The sequence below is a fragment of the Falco naumanni genome, chromosome 10 (genome assembly GCF_017639655.2).
Source record: "Falco naumanni isolate bFalNau1 chromosome 10, bFalNau1.pat, whole genome shotgun sequence".
In the NCBI taxonomy this organism is placed as follows: domain Eukaryota; kingdom Metazoa; phylum Chordata; class Aves; order Falconiformes; family Falconidae; genus Falco; species Falco naumanni.
This window is the reverse complement of record NC_054063.1, coordinates 3,117,542-3,132,746: the sequence shown is the minus strand read 5'-3', so window position 1 is coordinate 3,132,746 and position 15,205 is coordinate 3,117,542. Positions and strand designations below refer to the sequence as shown.

The 15,205-nt window shown below is 43.2% G+C and overlaps 1 protein-coding gene and 1 long non-coding RNA gene across 9 annotated transcripts in view; one reads left to right on the top strand and one right to left on the bottom strand.

The window, feature by feature from the left end:
- TSPAN4 (tetraspanin 4) overlaps positions 1 to 14,835 on the top strand; it is a 442,443-nt gene extending 427,608 nt beyond the window's left edge. For all 8 annotated transcript variants that reach the window (XM_040608032.1, XM_040608035.1, XM_040608034.1 and 5 more), the window contains 3 exons: positions 1,578 to 1,709; positions 3,492 to 3,575; positions 6,292 to 14,835. In XM_040608032.1, coding sequence (XP_040463966.1) covers positions 1,578 to 1,709; positions 3,492 to 3,575; positions 6,292 to 6,360 — 285 coding nt within the window. In that variant the 3' untranslated portion in view covers positions 6,361 to 14,835. The remainder of the gene's footprint in view (positions 1 to 1,577; positions 1,710 to 3,491; positions 3,576 to 6,291) is intronic.
- Positions 4,700 to 6,296, bottom strand: LOC121094472. Its single transcript, XR_005829859.1, has 2 exons — positions 5,971 to 6,296; positions 4,700 to 5,313 (listed from the first exon to the last, which is right to left on the bottom strand). It is a non-coding gene; the product is annotated as an uncharacterized LOC121094472 (long non-coding RNA).
- Positions 14,836 to 15,205: the final 370 nt, after the last annotated feature.

The window sequence follows — 15,205 nt, the reverse complement described above, 5'->3', positions numbered from 1 at the left end:
CAGATAAACCAGCTTTCCTCAAATGCATGCCATGTGTTCCATGCCGCTGCTATCTGCCTTTGGGACCTGCTACGCATGGAGCTCCTGTCTTGTGTGCAAGAAAATAGAGGAAAAAAAGAAAGTCACAAACTTTTTTTACTTTCAAGGCAGTTTGTAGAAAATTAAGCCTGTAAGCTCACAAATCAAACTGTTGCGAGCCAAGGATTGATTCCTGCCACAGACCAAATCAGAATTCCGAGCAGAACCTTGCGGGGATAGATGTTAGTCTGGGAAAGATTTCTGACTTTTGCTTGGCAGAAGAAAACCAGCGCTGTGAGCACAAAAACATCTCTATTGTGGAGTGCTTGAAGCATCCTATGATGCGTAAGGCAATGCGCAACACCCCTGCCCTCTGTTGGTCTCGAATGGCAGATCCTGTGTGTGCAGCCAGACCAGAACACTCAGCCCTCTGCCCACAGACTCTGCAACTAATAGATATAGATATATCTGTATCTCGAAACATATATAAATAGGGAATATTCTCCCTTAGGCCAATGTCAACATCAGGCTCTGAATTAGGTCCTTGGTCCTGGTGATGCAGATGTCTGCGTGATTACGAGTCTATCACAAACAAGAGGAATGTTCTCTATAGAGATGTGAAAAATACTGTACAGGCTTCTATACAATCACATTTAAAAAATAAAATCTTGGCAAGTCATTCTGGGGCTAAGTAGGTGGCTGGCACAGCCTTGAGAAAGTGTGAAGTGCTGCCAATAGCAGGGAATGGTTCTGCAGCCCAGTGTTGTCTTGTTTTACTCATTAGTGCTAAAGTGTTTAAATACTGACAAAGTCCTGCTTTTGAGTTAGCACAAGAGTGACAGATGATGTATACATCTATATGCTAAAGAGTCTTAGCTTATTTTATATCACAGGAATATACCAGTTCCTAGGGGGGGAAGATGGTCACAGAGCCATTCCCTCGAGTGTTACGCACATTTCCTAAACCTTCCGTCCCTTCTGATTTAGTGCTAATGTATTGTACACGGTGTCATCGTGTGCAGACGCTCAAAGCACCACTATTTAGCAACATCAGATGATGACATTAAGGAACTGCACCAAAGACAGAAGAGGAAGAAATACAGCTTTCACTGACTGACAAAGACTTTCAAAGGTGATCAGTAATTAACAGCTTAGAGAGAAATTTGCCTCATTAACTTTAATCATGATTTCAGAAGTACTGTGCCGTAGAGATCCCAGTATCTTCATCTCCTGGGTGCTGTATCTGTATCTTAAAGAATCTTTTTTTCCTGACAACAAGCTGCAAATGATTGTTATAATCCTGCTCAGTCACATCACTCCTAACCTCGGTACTTGGCTGGGGTTGTCCTGTTTCAGCTCCTGCAGTGTCCTGCCCCTGCAAATCGGGGCCTTAGCTTCTTGTGTCAACATCACCTACATCCAAGACCATATTTGAGCATAATAAAAGAGTGGGGGGTGGGGGGGAAAGGGCTATTTGGGCAAAACGCACTGAATGTGTAGCTTCCGGGAGCCAGCGACAGATCGTACTTATGGTGTCGTCTCGGGTTTTATTTTTCCAGTTCAGATGCTGTGGAGTCTCCAACTACACTGATTGGTTTGAAGTGTACAATACAACCCGGGTGCCGGACTCCTGCTGCTTAGAGTTCAGTGAGAACTGTGGCCTCCATTCCCCAGGGACCTGGTGGAAAGCGGTGAGTATCCCCAGCAGCAGCTGCCCCGCGACCCCACCGAGGGGCAGGCAGCTGGGTGATCGCAGGGCTATGCAGGTGACAGGGTATGTTGTACCCTTACTCATCTTTAATCATCAGGTGATTTCAGAAGGCTCACGGTGAGCTGTGCCTTTTGACCTCCAAACCCACCAATTTAATTAATTTTATGAGCTGAAGGTTTTCCTTTCAGTAGGTTCCAAGCTGTCGTTTCACAGTGCAGACAAGCACCTCCCAGCGCTGGCCTGGAGCCGCCTAGCCAGCTCGAGCTAGGAAATGACAGCATTGTCCTTTTTAATGTCGCACCTGTTGGAGGCAGGTGGAGATAAAGGCAAAGGGCTTGTCCACAGGCCTAGCACAGCCCCTGGAGCAGCAGCCACAGCTTACCATGGCCCAGCGGTGCTGAGGCAGGAGGACGAGGTGAGCCTGGGGCGCTCTGCTCCGGCCAGGGGCTCCCGCTGCGCCAGAGGGGCGTGGGACATGCGAGGGGCGCGGGATGTACGAGGAACATGGGGACATGTGGGGACATGTGGGGACGTGTGAGGAGAGCGGGACGTGTTCCGCTGCACGGCCAGCAGCGTTTATTTTTGTGCAGCGAGTTTGTGCCCTTGCCTGTAATCAAAGTCAAAACTCCACGGGATAATTTCCCTACAATGTCCTCAGCAAGATCTTTCCAGAAGAGATAGTCAGAGCCTAAATTCTTCTGTGAAGTTAGCTCAGCAATTCTTTGTGTTAATTACAGGTAGAGCAATTACCCAGGAGGGGTGTGGAGTAAGGCCATCTGATGAAGTGGCATTATATAAGGAAGTTTTGCTGGTTCTAGCGGTTTCTGAAGACAATGAGTAAAGCTTCCTTGGCCACTTCCTAGCGAGATTTCATACACATGGACGGGCACTGGCAGAGGCCGAGTTCCAGCCAAACATGGCTCCCTTCCACCTCTCAAGTAGCTCCAAGTCAAATTTTGAATTTAAGGAATGAAGAGAAGTTCTTCTGTTTTATTTAAGGTACCAGGAAGATCAGTGCAGGTTAACGCCAAGTGGGCACTGATAGTTCTTCCTTTATACATATGCAAAAGCCGCTACCTAAAGGCTGCTGTGATTCTTGGCCGTGTACATTTACAAGACAGAGGGCACAACTTTTGCATAAGGTTGTCTTACAGACATTTTTTATTATTTACACATTATTTAAACGAAGGTTTTGCTTGGGCCAATTCCACACTCCCAAAAACGGGGCCAGTAACATGAGGTTACTGCTACTGCAGAATTCAGAACAGGAAGAAAGCGATGGAGGAGCGCCCATACTGCGGTTTGAAATGATGGAAAATAGTACAGAACGGACCCACATGCAGCAGGAGTGGCTACTGAGCAACTCTCGCTGGAATTTGGTGGTGGGGGGTGATATACATAAATATACACTATAAGAAATACTTGTTTTCCTGAAATGTGGAGATAAATGAAAGGCTCATTCTGAAGTTATAACTGCTTCTGGTTGTTTTTTTAGAGAGCAAAGAGGACCCAAAGGCACTGCTTGTTTATTTTCAGTCAGTGGTTTATATGGAGCAGTGCTCATGCAGCATTCTGTGTGTCCTTAGAATTAGTACTCCATGTCCAGGTGTCAGCCCTGGAACACACAGTAGCTGCTCCAAGGCTGAAATGATAATCCAGGCTGCCTAGCAGCTCTGTCTGAGCAGGTTCCTTTCTGGCTGTATGTTCCCAGGGCAGTCGCTGTGTGTTTATGGCTAATGCAATATTCTGGTTTTTTTTCCAGCCTTGCTATGAAACGGTGAAAATATGGCTCCAAGAAAACCTACTAGCAGTGGGAATCTTTGGATTGTGCACAGCGATGGTGCAGGTACTGTTTAATATCAATTTTCAAATTTTAATTAAACCTAAGTAAGTAACCATAGATTGAGATACTAAAACAGGCTTGGGCTGAGTATAATTGCAAGTTCTGTGTGATGTTAGAGTAAAACTCTACAAGATTTAACGCATTTACGTTTTAGTTAAAATACCATGCAAAGGTGCAGAACTGGGAACAGTGCACACATCTCTGGTTTGCTGCATTCTGGGACCGCGAGGAGCAGGCACTTTACCAGGTGGTTTCTCTAAGGTTTAGACTAGACTCAGTGGAGAGGTAGTCCCCGTCCTCCAAAGACAGAAGCCTTCGTCAGGGTGAGCTGCCTCTTAGGGTACCTGTAGTTGTCCAGTAGCTCTCCAGAGAGGATCATCTGCCTCGGCTAAATATCTAACTTCGAGACAGCCTAACGGTAGCTTAAGTTTTCAACTCCACCCTCAGTCCTAGTGTAAGTTACAAGTTAGGATGTTGTTACCATTACTCAATCTTGCCAATAAAACCATGCTCCTCTTCTACTAACCACAGGGCAATTAGGGAAGACTGGCAGAGAAGAATCAGTCATCGGTGTAGTGCCTTGTCCCTCATTCTTACCTACCCGTGTCTTTAATCCAGCGTGCCCTGGTTATGGCCGTAGTGTAGCCCCCATGGCACAAACTTTAGGCTGAGGATGGGCAAGTGAAGGCTGTGCTGGAGCTCCGGCTGTGGCAGCCCCTCCATTTATGGCCCAAAGTCCCATTCCCAAATGTAGCGAAGATAGAGCTTTAGTTTCATGCTCCACCTCTCTCACACTCAACATATATGCAGAAAGGATGGCATTGCTAAGCTAATACTATCTAACTCCAAATGGTGGGGGTTTAATTGTGTAGTTATACCACTAGCAGCAGCAAGAGAGAGCCTGGGATCAGAATTCCACTCATATTCCCACTGAGGATTGTTGTCAGATTAGGCAGAATGGCAGCACGTGTCTTCCTCACATGTCACGTACTGGCTGCAACTTATTAATGCAAATGCCTGACTCCTCCCAGGCCCAAATTCAGTGGAGTTTGGGGTTTTGTTCTCCAGTATAGTAAGCAGATATACTTAGGAGAAAAGATAAACTCAGGAAGATCACATTGCAGAGAGACAATGTAAGACTGTTTTTAATATATTACCATATTTTTAAAAACAGCTTTTGAGCACCTACTATTTAGTATTTAGGGAGTCTTTAAAAGATACATTAAACCCCAGCAGCCTCTGTCAGGCTCTCTCTCATAGATCTTGATTATATTTAGGGTATTCAACACATTAACTAGTTCGCATGGGAGAAAACACTTCAGAATTAAAAAATGCTGATTAATATTCCTAGTAAATGCTGCAAAATACAAAGAAAACACCTCAGAACACAAAAGATTTCTAGCTGTGCTACATGATTGAATCTAATTGACATAAGTTTTGAGGCACTGTCACCTGAAATGAATGGGACTCCCCCTGTTGTTGCTGTTACCATGTTGTTCTGGCCCTAAGCATGTGATAGCTTTTGTTTTTCATGTTAACGATCTTATAGTTAGAACCATACAGTGACACCACTTGAAGGACACAAAGCACATGTGGCAGGCAAATCTTCAGTCATGCATGCTTGAAATTATAAAATAAATTCAGTCACAAAATTTTATTACGCAGCTGTCCCTGAAGGTGTTCCTTTGTTGGGAAGCAGAAGGCAGCGGTCAGGGGATACTTCCAAAAAGGCACGTGCTCACTGTAAAACAGCACACCAAAGCATAACAATCTTATTTCACTGTGGAGGAATGGGAAAGGAAGAAGATAACAGCTTTATAACCACTTATTTTTTTTTTATAAATAAAGTAGTATGTGAGTTACGTAGTTTTTCAAAATATTCATTAATAGGATCTACTTAGTTATGTAAAGACTAAATTTGAATTGGTCAAATTAAGTGCTTAAAATAGAATTCATGCAAAAAAATTGCTCCCTGGCAAATCTTTTTTTCCATGACAATTTTTACAGTGTGGTGTTGCAAAGTAATAGTAAAAACCATTTAGTACATTCATACGAGTACTTCAACTGGAAGGAAAATAAGACTTTCTTCCTCATTCCCTTTTCTAATGAAGTAATCAGAGGTGGCACAGCAGGTCAGTAGTTGGGCTGGGAGAACCACCACCGCCTTCCTGCTGCTCCTCTTTAATAGGCTGAGTAGACAGACACATGCATTGTTGATGAGGCATTGATGGTTATGATTAATGCATGGACAGTCTCCAGTGATTCCCCCACAGGGACCTGTGCACACACAGACCTGGAACAGCACCGTACCGTACCCCACCACCTTCTCCGGGTCAGGGATGAACCTGCTTGAAACATTTTCAAGCAAAAGACAGCCAAACATTTTTTTTCACTATACCTCTTCCCAGTATCTGGTGGCAGCTTTTCGTGGAGAAATCAACTCTCCCGTGCTCTCATTGTTCACTCTGTAAAACAGCAATACAGATAAGGACAAAAGGCAGACGCAAACTAGGAACAGAACGAGGACATGAACCAGCAGGAAAAGCAGCATGTGATGTGTCTTCCTGTGTGTGAACAAAACACGGTTGTTTTTTTTTTTTTAAAGTAAGCATGCTTTTCCCTCTTTTTTTTTTTTTTTAGATTCAATAAATAGGGGTGATTTTATTTTTTTTTAACTTGCCGAAAAACATTTGTCTGTTTGTTTGTTTTTTCCTCTTAGATTCTCGGACTCACCTTTGCAATGACCATGTATTGTCAGGTAGTCAAGGCAGACACCTACTGTGCATAGATACCATTCCCAATCTTTCTGCTCCTCCTCCAAAGGACACAGGAGAAATCTCCTTCATGCTCATTCATCTGACCTTTTTTTTTTTTCCCCCTTTGTACTATAAACTGTGTATAATGCTATCTTTCTGAAGATTTTGTGAATCACCCCACTTCACTGAAGGAGGAAGAAAAGAAAAAGTCAGTACTTGAACTGGCACAGGTAAGAAGCAGCCTTGTCTTCACACAGAAGAAACCCTCCAAAGAGAAACGGTTCCTCTTCCAGGGCCTGGGGCAAGGCAAAGGGGGCTGCGTACGAGGGGCTAACCTGCAAACCGATGTTAGGAAAAGCTCGCACTGAGGCGACCTCTGCGAAACCGGCCAGGCTGCCTTCCCACGCTTCACGGTCTGGAAGAGAGGGCATACGCAGTGAGTAATTCTTCAGCGTGGAAAGAAGGTACAGAGTAGCTAGCACTGAATGCAATTGTAATTTCACGACAGTTTGCACACAGCTAAAATGTCAAGATCAAGCAGCCCTGCCTCCAAGTGTGTCTCACAATGATTTTGTAGCCAGAAGAAGATCATCTTCAGAAATATGTTCTTTCAAAGGAGTATTTTTAATCTTATGCGTTGCAAAGTCAGGCTTTTAATCAGAATCTGTACAGTGAGATCTGGCTGTTAAGGGAAAACAATATTGGACATTGTCTCACTTATTAATCGCCAGTGGCATATAGATGGTTGACTGTATATGTAATATATATTACATTCGTCTACACATACTGTTCTGAAAGGAGGTGAAAATACCCAGCATCTGACCTCAGAAAGAGGGAACCTTTCTATCCCATTTTACATTCCAACTGAAGTAACCGAATATTATTTCTTGTAGGAGGCACCATCACTTGTACCTCTGGGAAACAAGTAATTACTTTCAGCTGTATCTTCATTTCAGTAAACAACTTGTGAGTGGGCTCTCTCTGTCATTCTACTATGACTTTATTTTTTATCATGCCCGTTTCAAGTTAGTCTGCCAAAAAATATCATTCATTTCCACACTTGAAGATCTGTACAAAGCTGTCAGCTGTTCCTTCCCTCAATGTCACCATTTCATTAATTTACTTTGGGATATCATCATCTGCAGGTATGCTACAGTTTGCCTTGCTGAGGAAAAAAATCTTTTGCACATTGCTCATTTTTCTGAGAGTTATTAAGACTTCAGATGTTTTTATGCTTTTTTTTTTTTTTTTCCCCCCAGCTGCACGCTTACAACAGCCAAGACACATCAGTCTCTCTTAGAACCGGAGTCACTTCTCATTTCTGTTTTTCAGACCCATCTCCCTCTGTCTGGCCTTTGGCTGGAACATGCCCCACACTTTCTGCAAAAATACGTTCCTCAGCCAGGGAACAGGCGCCAGTTGTCTTACTTCCCCACGCCCTGGTAACTGCAGCAGCATACGTAGTGTCCTTTGGTGCACACCTTCTAGCCCTGAGGTCAAGAACCACGTTTCCCAGTGTTAAACAAGCAGTTCCCCACCAGCGAGTGGCCCCAGGAGCGCCCGTGTGACAGGGAGAAGCTGGAGCACCCCATGGAACGGGCACGGCAGTGCAGCGGGCCCGCTCCCCCAGCCTTCGGGGCCCTTGGCCACCAGCAGCGGAGCAGAGGGACACCCCACGGCCCTGTTTTCCAGAAAGCTCCGTGCAGCTATTCCTGCTGTGCCAGGCTGGCCTGGAGTTCCCCTCCGCCCATAGCGCTTACAGCTGCAGGCCCTGCTAAGTGCCATCCTGCTCACTTTGATTTAAAGGCGATTCCCAGCGGTAAGGCTGGACGTGCCCCCCCCAGCCTCTAGGACAAGCTCCTTCACACCGTAGGTTACACCGTGAGTTACCCTTCTCTGGCCCTGCTACACTGACAAATACTATTCTTGCTGCTTAGGTTTGGGGGGGGGGTCCCCCTCTCTTTGCTGATTTCCTGCAGTCTTCTCACCCTCAGGCCCAAACTACTCCATGTTTTGTGGGGAAGTGCTTAGGACAGGCCGGTGTGTGAAAGAGCGAGCATCTTACAAAACCTTCCCCCCACCTCTATGCGCCAAGCGCTGCAGCTCGGGGCACGCAGCTGTGCAGGCCCAGGTGAAGGTGCTGCATTACCTGTGAGCATTTTATGTGGCTTCCCACCCACTGCCACGGCAACCTCACTACCACTAGAGGATTTTCCTGCCTTACTAGTGAGCCCTGACAAATGCTAACAGACCTCAAGACAAAGGTTAAACTGAGTGGCCCACACACAGGTGCTCTGTAAACCCCAAACAAGAGACTTACTCTTGGTGTTACAGCCACACAGCCTCAGTGCTCACTCCTTCCTGAGCCCAGGCTGACCGGTCAACAGTCCTGCTCTTCAGCTCTCCACTCTGTTTCTTTTTTACCTGCATAAACGTGACTCCGGGATAGATGTTCCGCTAGTTCTTGCCCTGGTTTATAGTTTGTACACATAGGTGCTCCTTCTGACAGCTTAGAGTTTCCAACACTGAAAAGCAGCATAACAGTGATGAATACATTAATAAAACATTGATTTTTAAGAAAGATAAAAGGTAGACAAGTCTATTTGTAGTGATCCCTACCATTAAAAATTAACACAGAGACAGCAGGCTGATGATGGCTCAGTTGATAAGAGCAAACCGTTGTGCAGCAGAGCTCCCGCAGAGGGAAACTCATCAATTTGCCTGATGCTGGTGGAAGGAGGGGAGAGATCACAAACCCTCATCCTGTGAGTCTCCTAGTAGTACGTGCTGAGCTCTCAGAGGAGACTCCTACACTTCAGCTAAACCTACAGAAGAAACAAAATGAGAAAGAGACACTGAAAACAAGTCACACGTGGTTCTCTCTAATCACTTTCCACAGTTTAGGTGGAAACCTAAACTTTTTAGGGTTTTTTTTAACCTAAATTAACAAGATAAACCACCTTGGTTTTCAAAAACACATATCTATAGGGAACATAAGCAGTACTCACTTGAAAATCCCAGTCACTGCAACAGAAACAAACAGCACTAACTGCTGGGGAAAAAAAAAAAACCACAGAAAAAATACAAAAAACCCCACTCACCCACAAATTGCTGCTGATTCTTTTTTTAGAAGAAAAGTACCCTTACACTGCCAACTGAGATGGCACTACAACTTGTTTATAATTTGAACTGGACTATTTTCTATATTTGATGTTATTAATTCTCTTCAGGCCAAACTGATGTTATGGTGCTTAAAGCATTTACCAATCCAATTTCAAACCTCGGAACACACTGCATGTAACAAGCCTCAGACTTACATTTTCTTTTAAAAAGTGTTGCATCCCTTCTTTGCTGACGAAGTCAGAATATTTTGTGATATGTAACAGCAATACTTTTTTAAAAAAACAAAAAAAGATAGCTCCATATCATGCATACATGTTGAACTGGGTGATTATAACTAAATACCCTGTAGTACACAATACCCGTTTAGAAGGCTGCTTATATCATATGTATGCAGAGCAACACAGAAGTCATTCCAATTGCTTCCATTAGCGTTTTGTCACTTTTACTAAAGTCTTTTATATTACTTTCACTTCTTTTTTTACACATGAAGGAGGACTTGATACAGTTACATTAAGACAGAACCAAAGGCAACAAAGACATTGAAGGAGAGCACTCCTCATTTATACTCATTGCTCTTTCTGCTTAAAAACCAGATGTGAAGGCACAGGGTGCATGGCTGGACCTACTGAATTCAGCAACATCAGGATTCACCTTGTCAATTCAGCGTGGCTTTTCATCTTCACAATTATATGTATACACACACACATATATATATTTAATAGAATATGGTTGATTTTTCTGTACTGTAACTGTCAGTAGCAGCCAAATCTTACTGCTTGCGCAACAGAATTATTTAGCGCTACATCTTCTAGTGCACAATCACTGAAATTCACCCCAGTTTCTGTTCTATGAATACTTCTTTGTTCCTCCCCCTCAAATAATATAAGCTTGTAAAGGTTTATTCTTCCACTTAATAATTACCATTTGAATGCAGCATTATATGGTTTATAATATGGAGAGGAAGGAACCGCACAGAAGCTGTAAAAATATTTTATCTTGCATCAGCAATATGGCTGCTACGTGAATCTACCCAAACCCCTCACGTCTCCCAAAATAATTAAGAATTAAGGCATCTTCCAGTGCCTGTGGCTCCCAGCTGCCTCTGCCCCCTTCACAGGTAGGGCAGGAGGCTGGCAGCACAGACACTCGAAGCCATTCCCTTACCTTAGCTCCATTGTTGTGCTATAGATGTGGCACCCCAGGTAAGCAACAGAAACCAGCAGCTGATGGTGGCATTTATTTTAAAATCAGACTCTTTATTAACTTCATCTGCAAGGATTCTTGCTAAGTGTGAATGATCCTCATAGATACTGAGTTAGACAATTCACAGTACGGAAACAAGTCAGGACTCGCCCTGGGAAGTTTTGTTTGGATTCTGTTGTGAATTCTCCTAGGCTGTCACCAGTATCTCACCCCAGTGGGCAGGTCTCCGCCATTCTTTGGATTTTGTTGCTGCAACTACAATGATACATTTTTGTGCATTCATATAAAGAACAGAATTTAAAATATACATTTTATTTTTTAAAAGTTATTAAATAGTCTTTAAAGTTTACAACAGAATGTCTTTTGTATTCTTTATAATCAACTACAGAAGCTATAAAGTGAGTATATACATTGCACACACACACAGTGTATGCAATTAAAAGAAATACACAGCATATTTTTTTGTCATTTCTCATTACCTATATTTGATTTGACCTATCCTTCCTTAATAGATTTTTTTAGTAATATTAAAGTGGCTCACCCATTCCCAGGTAAATTTACACCGCTTTCTGTTTCTTCTTAAGAGCAACCTGAAATTATGTGATAAATTAATAACAATTCAGAAAATACTGGGATATCATGTTTACAGCGTAATAAAATACCGAGACCTGAAATCAATTATTTTCTGTTTAGAATTTGTCTGTTACTGATAATTTTCAAACAAAAGGACTTCTCTTTTTCTGAGGTAGTTGCTTAGATTCAGAAACTACATAGAAAAAACTTAGAAAATTAACATCAGATTGTGTTAAAATGGAACAACTAGCAACTCCCACTATATCAGGGCAGAAAAAGCTCTGGTTAGCCAGGTGTCTTGTCTGAAGTGTCTAACACTGCCTTTTCCGATAGAATTTATTGCACCCTTTGGGTCCAACAGCTTCGCAAATGAAATTGCCTCTGAACTGGGTGCGTTCAGAATGCCACCACAGGCACATACCATTGAAAGTGGAAGGGCAGACGCAGGCGGAACGTGGAGACCCAGAGGTTTTAGAGGTTGTTGCAGAAAACCTCAGAAAGGATAACCCAAACCTTTGGTGGAAGTTTCTTACAGCTCCCTCAGTTCAGTAGGCATGTTTATATTACCTGAATTTTCTTCATCCCATTAACTGTACCACTAGATGGTCTCGTTAACCACATCTATCTGCAATACCTTTCTAACTTTGTGAAACTTTCCGCTTCGGTCTCACGTTGTAGTAGTGAATATCACAATTTCATCATGCTGTACACATTTTAAAGAGCCCTTCTTATATAAATTGTAACATCTTGCCTTTCAATTTCATTTATTCACCATTGATTCTATATTTCAGGAATGCTAACTTAATGATTCTTACAGAAATATACGGGCACAGAGCAACTGTATTACCTTTACAGCCTAATTTGTCATTCCACTGAAGCTTGAAGCTGGGTAATAAGAGTATGCTATTGATTTTCCGGATCCCATTGTTTCAAAAAACTAAGCCCAGTGTACCTTCCCGCCCCCCCACCCCCGCAGCTATCCTAGTTCAGTTGTCTTTGCTTTTTGAACTGCATGTTGGCAGAGGCAGAGGTGTTTCTGTTTTAATCAACAACTAACCTAGTACTCCATCTGACATCCTGCTATTTTTCTCAAGTGTACTTAGCGCAACCTGGGAGTACCAGGCTTAGCCGATTGTACTAGCCATGTAATACAAAGTACCGTCTTGGCTGCACAGTGATAATTTTCAAAAAGACTTAAGGGTAGCCTATGAAACTTCATCCAAAGTTTTGCCTTGACACATCAGAAGTGCAAAATACAGCGCCCAGTGTTTCTTACTTTCCCGTACATCCAAAAAAAAAAAACCACAGAGGAAGAAAAAAAAAATCTATCATTATTGGCTCACCTAGCAAGTGCAATTTGAAAGGCTTCTTTGTTTTGAAATCCCATCAGTTGCCCACGTGGGTGATTTTACCCTAGGTCTTGCTTCTCCCCAGCCCTCCTCCCCCCAGTAAAACTGCTTCCCCATAGAAATACTGTACATCAGTGTGTTCATTAGAAATTGTGGGGGTTATTGACCTAAGAACAGCTTAGTTTACACTCCCTCCCGCAACAGCCAGGAAGCACTCACAACCAAATCTACATCAGTGCATTAGACAGCTACACAGAGGCCCCTAAGTCACCTTGCAATGCTTGGGTTTTTAATGGAGAAATGGCTGACCAGTTAAACTAGTTTCTCAAACAACTCCTCGGTATCTTTTATGCAGAAATTGTTTAGGCGGAACATTTTGTTACTACAGAATTGCTTAAGAGACTAACCAGTTCTTGTGAGAGAAATCACGCGAGAGGATGGGATCCCTACCCACTAAACATCCCCTTACATTCCCATGGCACTCCTATTACAGAATATTACAGAATTCAAACCACAGCCAACAAAATATATAACCATATATAATTAAGTCTATATAAAACAAATTCCAGCATAAAAAACTAGTGTAATTGCATTGCTTGTGTGCTTATTTTTCTATATGGACAGTGACAAGAGTTTCAGGTGTAAAGCATTTATCCTGAAAATACTAAAAATTACTATAGGAAAAAAAAAGGTATTTCAGGAACTGGTTTGTGAAAATCTATTCAGATGCCCCTCATCATCCCCCTCCCTCACGAACACCCATCCCCAGCTGTAAAGCTTGAGCCCGTCACTGCTGCAGCCCTTCCACCCCTACCGTACCACCTAAACCTGCCCCCCCGCGCACAGGGCCACCTGGCTAAGCGAGGTCCCAGCCTGCCGAACGCCGAGGGGATTCAGTTATTTGCATTTTCTGTCTTTAAGTGCCCAAGGACAGACCTCTTACGAGGCTTTACGAAGTTCAAGTTTGACACTGAGTTCAGAGACCGTAGTCCCTACACAGCAGAGACAAGTACTGCACCCAGGTGACTCCTGGCAGGCTGGTTACAGACCCGGCTGGTGTCCGCAGCTGGTGACCACGGGTGACCTGCTCTCAGTGCCCCCCTCTCCCCGGCGCACGCCTGCAGATGGCCGGCTGAGCACTGTTCTCGAGCAGAATGCTCTAGTTGTTTGGCATTCTCCAGAAAGACTCATGCTGCAGGGATTATTTTTTTCCTTCTTTTTCTTTTAACCCAATTTACCTGGGAAACTTACTCAATGTTATTGTATCATCCACAGACGCAATTAACTGATTCTGATACTGTATCTCAAGCTTGGTTAATAAGCACCCAGAATAGTGAACTAAAAAAATGCCTTAGCCTAGAAATGTTGCCACTACTGTTCTTTTGAAATGCTGACATGCATCCACACGCTGCGGAGGTGATGGGAGCAGCACGTGCATCCCCACATTCTGTACAGTGGCAAGCCAACTGTCCAAGATAACTTCCACAAAATTTTTTAAAAAAAGGGGTCAATTCTCAGTTCTTTCATTTTCAGGCTCTCATTTCTCAAGGAATGTAATCCTCCCCCCAAGGGACTTAAAGCCGTTTACAAACTCAATTAAGATGAAGCATTTGCAAGTACTCCAGGAAAAGAGCACTTCTGGTGCTGCTTCAAGTGCTTTCTTGGAAGCCCTCCTCTCACTCTGTGAGCCTCTACCAGATCACTCGTGACAGTCAAAGTCACTAAAAGCTTCTTTATAATCCTCAGGGCACCACGCAGCCCTCCTCCCTCCCCACCTGTACTAATGTCATTTGAAAGTCATGTTGGCATTACTTGAGTAGAGAAAGCATGGAGCTACACGTGAAGCTATTGTGGAAAATTCTTCATGCTGGGAGCTCAGCTGCAGGAACTGGAGACACAAGTATGTTAGAAAAAGAAACAGGAATATTTCCCCCTAGAAGGCAGAGGTGCTTTAGCAATTTCCCTGGTGAGCAGCTAAGTTACGCTTCTTGAGAACAGAGATGCCAGAGAACCTCATGGTGAAAATACTCCTACTTTTGGGGGGAAGAACAGAAACGGTGAACAGAGACCTGTGCGCAACCGAAGGAATTACGGATTTGCAAATGCAAACACAAGGGAGTACATAGGCTGAATTGATGTGTCATTTAATTACCAACTCACTTTCCCTGAACAAAATAACTCACCAGCTTGGAAGTACAGCTTGTTGTCATGGAACTTGCTTGATATTTGGTGCTAATAAAAATTGAAGTTTTAAATCTCCTTCCTGTGAAGTCCGTGCATTAAAGTTCTTCCCTATTAAACACCTTCTTATTCCTAACTGTGCATCGCAGGTGGTTACCCTCATTATCAAAAAGTCCTTTGAAATAAGTGCTTGCGGGTTTAAAAGAAGAATTATCACATTAAAAACTAGCAAATTACAAGCCTCCTACAAAATCACACTCTTGTTCCTGATGGAAACAAGAGTTGATGTACATTCAAAAATCTACATACATATGTTCTTCTCAGAACTAGAACATTCCAATGCAAACAGTCTTTGCTATGGATGACACAGGAATCCAGTTTATCAAGACTTCTGCACCAGGAAAGGTGCAGAAATAAAAGGGAAACTATGATGGGTAGGAAAAACATA